The sequence below is a fragment of the Episyrphus balteatus genome, chromosome 1 (assembly GCF_945859705.1).
Source record: "Episyrphus balteatus chromosome 1, idEpiBalt1.1, whole genome shotgun sequence".
Classification (NCBI taxonomy): domain Eukaryota; kingdom Metazoa; phylum Arthropoda; class Insecta; order Diptera; family Syrphidae; genus Episyrphus; species Episyrphus balteatus.
The window spans coordinates 129,041,760-129,053,629 of NC_079134.1; the positions used below are offsets into that span (position 1 = coordinate 129,041,760).

At 31.0% G+C, this 11,870-nt stretch overlaps 1 protein-coding gene across 2 annotated transcripts; it reads right to left on the reverse strand.

Annotated features, from left to right (window-relative positions):
• Positions 1 to 516: 516 nt before the first annotated feature.
• Positions 517 to 9,485, reverse strand: LOC129907254 (phospholipid scramblase 1). 2 transcript variants are annotated; one of them, XM_055983370.1, is made up of 7 exons: positions 9,362 to 9,483; positions 9,182 to 9,281; positions 1,613 to 1,660; positions 1,398 to 1,541; positions 862 to 1,250; positions 655 to 798; positions 517 to 594 (listed from the first exon to the last, which is right to left on the reverse strand). In XM_055983370.1, the coding sequence occupies exons 2-7, from the start codon at positions 9,261 to 9,263 to the stop codon at positions 571 to 573; spliced, it is 831 nt and encodes a 276-aa protein (XP_055839345.1). In that variant the 5' UTR covers positions 9,264 to 9,281; positions 9,362 to 9,483; the 3' UTR covers positions 517 to 570. The 2 variants fall into 2 exon arrangements, with proteins under 2 accessions (XP_055839345.1, XP_055839346.1); XM_055983371.1 differs by having other exon boundaries at positions 571 to 594; positions 862 to 1,238; positions 9,362 to 9,485.
• Positions 9,486 to 11,870: the final 2,385 nt, after the last annotated feature.

Sequence of the window (11,870 nt, forward strand, 5' to 3'; positions counted from 1 at the left end):
ATCCCGATTTTATCTATGAAAATAATTAAAAAATAGTTAAAAATAACTGTTTTTTTGTCTGTGTGATAGTGAATATCATTGATTTGGATTTATTTTCGACATTTCAATTTTCTTACATCCAGATGTATTTTTTAAACTAGTGAATAATATGGCCGTTAACGTTCCATTTAAATTGTGTAATTGATGTTCGAATTTCGAAAAACAAAAACTCTTTTGCTTGTATACTTTAAGGCATTAATAAGAAATTGGTGTGTATTGCAGTTGTCGGTTTGAAACGGTAAATTATTTTAGTTCGTACAAAAACCATTTGAATAAGTTGAATTGCTTTCCCATAGGTGGCTATAAGTTTTAAAATGGTTCCTCAACCGGAAGTTCCGGGAGGCAGTATTAACGATTTTTATTTGAAAAAGCATGTAAAATTTGACTGCATGTCTTTATCCTTTAAAGTAAAAAATAAAACAAAAGAGAAAGAAATTTAGAAATTAAAAAAGCCTTTATTTATCATATTTTAAGAACAGAAATACAAGTGTATAAAAGAAGTATATGAATACTGCAAGTGTTATCTTTAAATCAAGATTGAAAGTAAAGATATTCCTAATGTAAAAGAAGAAATTAATGAATAAAATAATTAAATTAAATTTAAAATAAATTTACCATTAGAAATGCAGCTCCAAGACACAATGCTTTTGATTTAATATCCATACTGGGATCACTGTAATAAATATTTGTTGTATATTGTGAGCTTCTTTGTGACCATTTTCTGTGAATTGATGCTCTCATATCATTGCCAGTGTAAATCTAAAGAAAACAAAATAATAAAGTTTTGAAAAACAAACAATTTGTTTTGATGTGTTAACTTACCTTAAAATACGTCTCCTTTGGTGGGCAAAAACAACAAAATCCAGCATTACTCTGACCTTCAATTCGAAACAAATGATCATGGAATTCATTTTCAATCACAAATTCTGGAGCCAAAACCGATGGTATTTGAACTATTCTACCCAATAGATCTCCAGGTGGAGCCCATACTTCTAAATTCTTTGGCTGACAGCAAAGAAATCCCAATGCCAAATCTCGTCGCAGAGAAAGTGCCTCCTGATGTGTCTTGTCGAGGATATGCATTTGAAATGGTCGATTTGAACCCCAACACAAACGATGATTTGATGTTGAACTTTCTGAAGCAGCAAATATGGCTTCACCAAAAGGTGATCGTACTGTGTAACGATTTTCCGAAGACACTGATGTGAGAGCTTTCATTAAATAAAATGTAAAAAAAAACAATATTAGATAAAAGCAAGCTGAATGATTAGGTGAAAAATTAATTTATATAGTTTAAAAGATGAATTGTGATGCAAATGCAAAAAGCTTATAGGTATTTAATGTGTCATTGAACTTACTCTCATTTAATTCAAATGTCTGTTCAATGTGAACAGATGGCAAGTCTGCTAGAATATCATAGCCCGATAGAGGAATGTAGGTTCGACTTCCATTAATAGGCTGGTTTTCTATGGTCGAAACAGGTAGTGGAATGCGTACGGTTCCTGTAGAGGGACAGAAAAAAATAATTATTTCAATATTAAAAAAAAGATAACTATATTAATTGTGACCTTACCTTGGTTTTCTCGAGGCACTGAGGTTATATTTGTTGGGCCTTCGAAAACTGAAATTTGAAAAAAGAATGTTAGATAAGTAGGTATAAAAAATATTTACATATTGTCGGTCTCATAAGAAAACCTCGTAACTCCACTTTTTTTCAAAAATGACTTTTGAATGACATTCTTTAGAAAATATGTCAGCAGAGAAACCCAGAAAATTTGGGGTCATTGCGAAAACTCTAAATAGACTTAAATTCAAATTTTGCACAGCGCGTTTCTTCCCAACTACTCTGTTGTTTGTTTACTCTTTCGTCTCTCCTGTAAAATTTTGAATTTGGGAGTTACGAGGTTTTCTCATGAGACCGACGATATTGATGATAAATATGTACACAGGTACAGATAACATAGTCAAAAAATTCAATATAATAAACAAAATTGTTTGCCTCACAAAAATTGGCAAAAAAAATTGGATTTAGGTACAATAAGGATGAAGAATAAAGAGTCTATACAAAAATTTTCGTGGAAGGATGTTTTTTAGAGTGAGACAGGGAGGAAGGTCAACAAAATAGTAAAAAAAATTTTTGTAGAATATAATTATATGACACATTTTAATTTTTGTTTTAATGCTGAATCAAAATTGAGTCAAAAACAATAAATTAAATAAATGATTACTCTAGAAAAAGTAATTTACGATTTTATGCAAACGTCCTTGATACTTTTGGTACAGTAAAATAAGGTGAAAAAAGGGGTAAATCTCGGAATGAATGCTAATAGAAATTTTTTTTGCTCAATATCTTCCTTTTGGCATTCTATAACATACCCCAAAAGTCTAGAAAAATCTAATGTCCGCAAGTCGCGATTTTCAAGGTCAAATCGCGAAAGGAGATTTTCAAAACAAGCAATAATAGACAATGCTATTATACACACATATGATACATGTCTTCGAGGTATTTTTTAATGCTAATACCAAAAAATCTAAAATCAAGACAATCTGACGTCTCTGAAAAAAGTTATACCGGTTTTTCATCTGTCAATCCATATTATTATAGCAGTTGCAAACTTACTACCGAAAAACCCATAAAAGTTTTGGTAGAGGGACCAAAATTGGTATGATGATTTTCATATCCATTATCATTAAGAATCAAAACAATGCAATGAAAAAAACATTCATATCTATGAAAAATTGGTATTTTTTTGAGAAAAGGGGAAATTTTGGGATATGCACTGAAAAACATCCTGGTACAATCTTGGAACTAGTGCTAATAGGCAAATTTTTTTGTTTCAATCTTTTTTTGGATATTCTATAACTTATGTCAAAAATCTAAAAAAATCTCATGTCCGCAAGTCCTAATTTTCCTGGTGCTCCTGAAGATAAGGTGCCGATTTTAAAAAATTGAAAAATAACACTTTGTGTCAGATCAATATGAATAAGGTGCATTACTTTTTAGGGGTGGTCAGGTTGACTTATTGTGAGTTTTGTTGGAATAAGTGTTAAAAAATACCTTTAAATCATGTCGCTTATGTTGGTATACATATAAAAATTTAAACATTTCTTATTAATTTTTTTAAATCTGCACGTAACTTAGTTTAATCTGCAAAATTAGAAACCAAAAAATTAGCCTATTAGCACTTATTCCAAGATTGTACCAGGATGTTTTTTAGTGCATATCCCAAAATTTTACCTTTTCTCAAAAAATACCAATTTTTCATAGATATGAATGTTTTTTTCATTGCATTGTTTTGATTCTTAATGATAATAATGGATATGAAAATCTTCATACCAATTTTGGTCCCTCTACCATAACTTTTATGGGTTTTTCGGTAGTAAGTTTGCAACTGTTATAATAATATGGGTTGACAGATGAAAAACCGGTATAACTTTTTTCAGAGACGTCGGATTGTCTTGATTTTTGATTTTTTGGAAACAGCATTAAAAAATACCTTGATATCATATATCATATGTTTATATAATACCATTGTCTATTATTGCTTATTTCGAAAATCTCCATTTCGCGCTTGATCTTGAAAATCGCGACTTGCGGACATGAGATTTTTCTAGACTTTTGAGGTAGGTATGCTATAGAATGCCAAAACGAAGATATTGAGCAAACAAAATTTCTATTAGCATTCATTTCGAGGTGAAACCCTTATTTGACTGGATTATTTTAGTATACAAAAAAAAAAAAAAAAACGATTCACTGATAAAACTAGATAAAGCAGACATAAGGGCTCCTTAAAATATTTTTGGTGAAAGGGTGTAGATATGTGTGAAAACGGTATCATTACACCTTGTTTATTTTTTAAACTTGGTGAAAAATGATAAATTTGTAGTAGGATCTAAGAATCTAAACAATCTACAAAATTATAAGTATCTTGAGTGAAAGGGTGTTTTTACTTGCTCTATAGGGCAAGTATTGGTTTCGTGTCGAAAAAAAAATTTGAGGTTTTAATCAAAACCAACATTACGATGATGGAGAATTCCAAAAAAGTGGGTCCCGCAATTCCGTCCGTGCGTCTGTACGTCTGTGCGTCTGTGCGTCTGTGCGGTTGTGCGTCCATCTTGTACACATTTCCACAGCCTAAACGGGTGAACGGATTTTCTTCAAATTTGGTACAGATGATTTTTATGGAATTCTGAAAGTTAGTTTTTTTGGTTTTTTATATCTCGCTTAGAAAGTGTACCTCCCATACAAATTTTTCAATTCAAACCAAATAACTCGAAAACGGCTCTAACGATTTTGATTAAACTTTGCAGACGTAATATTCGAAGCAATTTCAACAAAACTGCATTTTTAGTTTTTCTCAAAAAAGTCAAAAAAGTGTACCTCCCATACAAATTTTTCAAATTATACCAAATAACTATAAAATGGCTCTAACGATTTTGATTAAACTTTACAAACGTAATATTCAAAGCAATTACAATAAAACTGCATTCTTATTTTTTTCAAAAAAAGTCAAATAAAAAACATTTTTTTTTCATTTAACAAAATTTTGCCCTAAATGTCGGCTCTTCCCCAACATCAACAAAATTTCTTTAATTGATTTATACAGAGGCAGCTCTTAAAATCTACAAGTAAACTAACATAAAAGTGTTTTAAACTGCAAGAGCAAGTACGTGCGACCCCAGTCGTGCATTTTATTTTTAATGAAATTCAGAACTTTCTAGTTAAAAAAAAAACTATGACAAAAATGATACCCGTATCAAAGTTGTTAAAAATTCGAAATTTGTAAAAATGTTGAATTTGGGATAAGAACAAAAAAAAGAGTGTGTGTACACATGTACACGCGACTGAAGTTATACTTCTCATTCAGTATTATGTAAATGAATTTCATTTGATATTTTTAATTTCTATTATTAAGTAATTAATCCACACTTAGTTTTTTTACATTTATATCAAGTGAACAATAAATTTATTCTTTCATATTCCTTGCGTCCATGTAGTTTTCAATTTATTCTGTGAAATTTACTCATGTTGTGCGGTTCAGAACGTACGGTATATGGTTAACGAAAGTAAATGAATTGCGCATAAAATGTGCGATATGGTAATTTTATGAGAAGTGTGTGTGCTTCAGCACTAGTAGTAGCAATATGGAACTTGCAGGGTTGCTACAAAGCTCAAAAGTTAGCTGAGCTCAGTTCACAGCCCAGCTAAAATTTTGAGCTAGCTCACTTTTGCGCTATGTACCATAGCTCAGCTCATTTGATCTGAGCTGAAAATGAGCTGAGCTGATGGTTGAGCTGAGCTGTTGGGTGAGCTAAGGTAAAATGAGCTGAGCTGAGCTGTGATGGGTGAGAGGATACATTGATTTTTATTTGGAAAGTATAATGAAATATGAAGATATTTTAAACTTTTATAAAACACAATAGCTTAAGATGTTTGGTTCTTGTTATTAGTGGAATTATTTTAACACATGGATATTTTTATAAATAAAACAGATAATTTTTCGTGATCTTTTTTCTTGGTTTTTTTAATAGTAAATATATTTCTATTTTTTTAGTAAAATATTTCTTTTTTTATCATAGAAAAAATTCCGGTACAATCCGGTTTTTCGATTTTTTTCAAAATTCCGAGAAAATCGCCTTTGAAAGTTGGGGTAAAATTTTTTTTCGAAAAATCCCCGAATCTTTGAACGCTCCTGGAAGCTAAACCGCTTGAGATCAATTTTTGGGAGTGATGCCAAATGATAGCTTGTGTCATGGGCCTATGCTTTGCACATTATCAGATTTTTAAAAAATCGCCTTCCATGTTAACCGCCACATCATGCCTATTTTATCAGAATCGTGCCTAATTTTTTTTTACTTTTAAGTTCTCCCGGTTTGAGAACGCGTGGACCTACAGGGATGGGAGTTGTACCCAAATGTAGGTTAGAGTCTCCGCTACCTTTTGGCATCAAAACATTTTTTTTTTTCATTTTCTTCAAAATTCCGCGATATAGGCGTTCGAACGCTTTGATCTAGAGACAAGGGCTGGTGCCATATGAAAGCTTATGTCGTTTTCTATTGACGAATCTCAGAATGAGATTTGTAAATTTGACAGCTGAAAGGGGGGGTGAAGAGGGGAAATAGTGGACAAATCTCAGATTTCATGATCTATTTGCGTCCTGAGATTCAAAAAAAATGACAAAAAAATGAATCTGAGATTCAAGAATCTGATTCTGGATTTTTATCAAGATTCACGCATACAAACACACGCACTTTCACACACACTCCTCTGTTTGACATTTGTCTGAACATTTGTTGTTGTTTTATTTTTTTTATACGCACAGATTTCGCACACAATTACAAAACTAGATTTCATATTCTATTTGCAGTGGAAAATCTGAGAATTTTACACTAAAATCTCAAAAGTCAATAGAAAACGACATTATATTCTCAGCTAGATAGTGGTATAATCCGGTTTTTCGATTTTTTTCAAAATTCCGAGAAAATCGCGTTTGAAAGTTGCGGTAAAATTTTTTTTCGAAAAATCCCCGAATCTTTGAACGCTCCTGGAAGCTAAACCGCTTGAGAGCAATTTTTGGGAGTGATGCCAAATGATAGCTTGTGTCATGGGCCTACGCTTTGCACATTGTTAGATTTTTAAAAAAATCGCCTTCCATGTTAAACCGCCACATCATGCCTATTTTTTCAGAATCGTGCCTATTTTTTTTTACTTTTAAGTTCTCCCAGTTTGAGAACGCGTGGACCTACAGGGATGGGAATTGTCCCCAAATGTAGGTTAGAGTCCCCGCTACCTTTTGGCATCAAAAAATTTTATTTTCATTTTCTTCAAAATTCCGCGATATAGGCGTTCGAACGCTTTGATCTAGAGACAGGGGAGTGGTGCCATATGAAAGCTTATATTCTCAGCTAGCCGATAGTGGTATAATCCGGTTTTTCGATTTTTTTCAAAATTCCGAGAAAATCGCGTTTGAAAGTTGCGGTAAAATTTTTTTTCGAAAAATCCCCGAATCTTTGAACGCTCCTGGAAGCTAAACCGCTTGAGAGCAATTTTTGGGAGTGATGCCAAATGATAGCTTGTGTCATGGGCCTACGCTTTGCACATTGTCAGATTTTTAAAAAATCGCCTTCCATTTTAAACCGCCACATCATGCCTATTTTTTCAGAAACGTGCCTATTTTGTTTTTACTTTTAAGTTCTCCCGGTTTGAGAACGCGTGGACCTATAGGAATGAGAGTTGTACCCAAATGTAGGTTAGAGTCCCCGCTACCTTTTGGCATCAAAAATTTTTTTTTCATTTTTCTCAAAATTCCGAGATATAGGCGTTGGAAGTTGGGGCGTTCACTTTCAGCTCAGCTCACTTTCAGCTAAGCTATGGTACCTAGCTCAAATTTGAGCTGAGCTGTGAGCTGAGCTGAAATGTGAGAGGCAACTTGCCACATGCAACTTGCCACATGCAACTTGCCACACGCAACTTGCCACATACAACTTGCCACATGCAACTTGCAACATGCAACTTGCCACATGCAACGTGTTGTGTGTTTTATGTTTGCCGTACTGCACTACATTTTTAAATACTAAAGTACTGCCTACTCTAAAGGTGAAACGACAGCCCTGCTACCCAGGGTGATCGCGTCATAATCCCTTTGACATTCTTGTCAAAAAGTAAATTTTCATACCCACCCTCCCATAAGAAGTATAACTTCAAAAATTTGGCGACAATTCACAAAATTATTTTGCATGTATGGGTGTCTTTTGAATAAATTAAACGCCAACAATATGCAAGAAAAAGTTAAGAGTTTGAAATAAATAAATTCAATCAAATTAAAACGAGGAATATAAGAAGTTAACCTTAGTTTTTCGAAGAAGTTAAGTATTGTTTTTGTTTAAAATAATTGCTTGTTTTCACTGAAATGCTTTTTGAGGTTTAATCGAAAATGTATATTTTTTCGTTATACGCATGTAATATCAGAAGCCGCAAACTGGAATTTGCTTCAAAAAAACCATTAGTTATAAATATAACCATTAGTTATGTTAAATACTAAGATTTTGAAATATCATAAATTCTATTTCCAATATCTTTGAGAAAGAAAATTTATTTGTAAATAATAAACGGTGATGTAATTCGATGTCAAAAGTATACTCAAAAACGCGTTTTTGACCTAATAACATTAAAAAACATGACGTTACCGACCATTTTCATCGACGATTCCTCCGAAAACTTCTATCCCATTCCGGCCCCCTCTAATAATTTTAACATTAAAAATGACTAGATTAGAGAGCACAAGAATTATTTAGCTTGAAATTTTAAATATTTTATGTCTCAGGTTTGACTTCTTAAAGTGACTTACAAAAATAATGTCCACAAAAGTTTCTGAAATCAGTTTTTCATTCAATATGCATCGACTTTTCTGACTGATCTGTATCTTTCTTGGTAGGTATTCAAAGATAAGTTTGAATAAAAATTTTAAATGTTTAAAATTACATATAAGCCGAATATTTGTTGTCTATACACTTTATTTATCCCACATACGAAAATTGAAATCATATCAAAATTGGTAAAAAAAGCGGTTAGGTTAAATGAGTAAGCTATTTTGATCTACGGCACATATCAAATTTCATTAAAAGCTTCATGTTGTTGTTTTTGGAACTGTCCTCTATCTTCTCAAGCAGTATCTAATTCAAAATTGTCAAACCTTTGACATAAAATGTTAAAAATAAATTGAAATATTTAAATCGATTTGAAAAATTTAAAAGGGGAAATAAATAATGTGCCAAGTAGTATTTATACCTTCGACCTCAAACAATAAAATGCAAAAAATGTATTTAATAATTTTTGGGATGTCAAATCTGAATTTTACTGTATTATTGTTCAAAACTGAGAAAAAAAAGTTCATTCGGCTTATATAAATCTATCGGCATTTCTTTATTAATTTGTGTTTAAACGGGTGCAAATTTAAAACATACTTCAAAAATGTTTCCTTAAACTCGGTTTTTTTTAGTGATAATTCCTACCAAACAATAACAATACTAAGTCCAATTCCAAGTGATAAGATATCACTTAAAAAAAAAACAATTTATTTTCTTATCGGATGTCAGCTCAAAATTGAACAAGAAATACAAAATAAATCTTCATTTTTTTTACCTGTTGGATCAAATCTTGGCTGCTGGGCAACACGGATTTCACTGTCATAATGTAAATTCCTTACAGAATTGTCCTGAAGCATTTTTGTATCCACTAAATTCTGAAAATAAAATTCTTTTTATTTTTTTTTCTGTGATTGTGATGATAACAAAATTTATAAAAAAAAAATAATAAACTCACAACTTGTTCTTAATGAAAACGAAACAAAACTGATAGCAAGAGATATCAGTTCAAATGTTGATAGCTCATAATATAGTAGTTGAATGAGTTAAACAGAGTGATAAGGGCTGGCAAAAGCTTATATTAAAAACACAATGTGACCAATACAGACAGGTGAAAATTTACTGCTGCAACAAAAACAACAATTCAAGATAAGTTAGTTTTTTTTTCAGGCAAGTATGGCTGTCAAAAATCTCATCAATATTTTGTGAAATTTATTTCGTTATGAGTCACAAATTTTTTTCATTCAAGGGAGGTAATCTTGTTGAAAGTTTTAACAAAATTAAGAACTATTTCTTTTTATCAATCTAAATAAGAACAGGGTGTTCTGTAAATAAATTGATATTTCTTAAATTCCTGATGCTTAGTTTTGTGATGCTTTTTTACTACTACTGCTGAGGTAAGCTTGGTAAACTTTGGTTTGAAAGTTCCGAACTCAAGAAAACAGGTTTTTAGTCCTTAATCTCAATTATTTTTATTTTTCATTCACTTCTTGCTCATTTATAACACTGGTTTACAGCCAAAATGGACACTCAATCCCACTATTTTTTTCTTACGTACTTTGACCTGAGGACTCAGAAATCACTTTAAAAAAAATTACGATGGATACGTTTTCGAGATATATTTTTTTAAAGTTTTTTGTCCCAGCATACATAGTATTCGGGCTTTATCTTGAGTAATAAACGATCAAGCTGAACAAAAAAACCGGCATCTGAAAGCTAAATAAATAAGCGAGAAACACTGGAATAACTTTTCTGCACCACTCCAGATGTTGAAGTGCAATGTATCAAAACATTTAAAAAATTTTGATTTTTTTAAAGGAATTTTTGCCAAAAAATTTCTTACTGAATGAAAAAATCAAACTCTTTCGAGTCCTCATTGTTTTAAATTTTTCATGTGTAGTTTACTTTCTGGTTAAAAGAACAAAATAATTTTCTTTAAAATCTATGGATAAGTTATAAAGATATGACCATTTTTGTAACGATCAACATTTTCTACTCTTTTTGTTACTTTTTTTGTTTTTATCTATAACTTAAAAAGTAAGCCGAATTTGAAAATGTTTATTAAGTAATTTTTTGTAGATAATTAAATTTACTATTGATATATATCCTTTAAGAAAATTTTAATATTAAAGTATTATAAAAAACTTAGAAAAATCGTAAAAAAAAGAAAGAAACGACATTTTTGATGTTTTTACTAAATGGCATATTTTTGTCCTTTGAGCAATTATAGATATTGAACATGTAGCGGAGAAAAAAAGACACTTTATTTTTCAACATAATGGTCACAAAAAATGAATACGGCTAAAATTGGATATACAGACTTTCAAAATTTACTGTTTTTGGTCTTTTTCTTTATCACATTTAACAACAACAAAACATTTTAACAAGCGTTGTACTAGTAGATTTATTAGATATACAGGGTGTCCCGGAATGAGATAGAATAAATAAACTTAAACTACAAAAATAAATTTTTAATTCTTACCTACTCATTTTTGACTAAAGCAAAACAACACATTTTTTAGAGATTTTACCTGGGCCCTATTGCACCAACCACTTCGCACTTTGCATTTTGCAAATTTGCACTTTTACTTTGCAAATTCTGTTGCACCAAACTCCAATTTGCAAAGAGGAAATTATTTTTTTGAAAAGTAAAACAAAAATTCCTTCTTTGCAAATTTTGTTGCACCAACCACCAATTTGCAAAGCACAAAGTACTTTTCTGAAAAGTGCAAAGTTTTGCCAATTTGCAGAGAATTCTTCAATTTCGTTGCACCAACCAAAAAAACTTTGCTCTTTCCATATCAAATTCTGCAAAGTTTTGCAATAATATGCAAAGACAAAATTTCATTTGCGGATGGCCATTTCTCGTGTAAAGTTCTGGTATATTAAATGATAATTTCAAATGAATCGCTTTGAATGACTTTTTGAAGATAGAGTATAGGAATAGGTACGTGAGTGATGTAAAATTAAGAATGAATTTTGAAATTAGGAATAATTAACTATTGGGAATATTTAACTATGGTTACTATGTGAAAAGAAGTTGAAGTGGCATTATAAGAATTTGTTGTGTTCTTTTTACAAATCATTTAGGAATGATTTGTTGTTTGATAATGATAAACTGTCAAACGGATTTTTTTTTTTTAGAATAATTCCAATTCCTTTATTATAACCGAAAATCATGTTTTTATTCAAAATAAATTTTCTCCCATCATTTCCAAAATACCATTTTAACTTAATTTTTCCGCTGATTAATAAAAAAACTACAAATGTTTGAATTGTCTTGAAAACCAAACATCTTATTTCTTAAATCAACAACTCACTAAACTCATGGAAGTGAGTTGGAAAAAGTTACGAATCGTGAAACTTCAAAACGAGTTTAGGAACCATTTTAAATAGTTAGAAATTGTAACTAAACAATAGACCATTTAGTTCGATAATATAAACATAAGTAAACTATGGTAAAATAA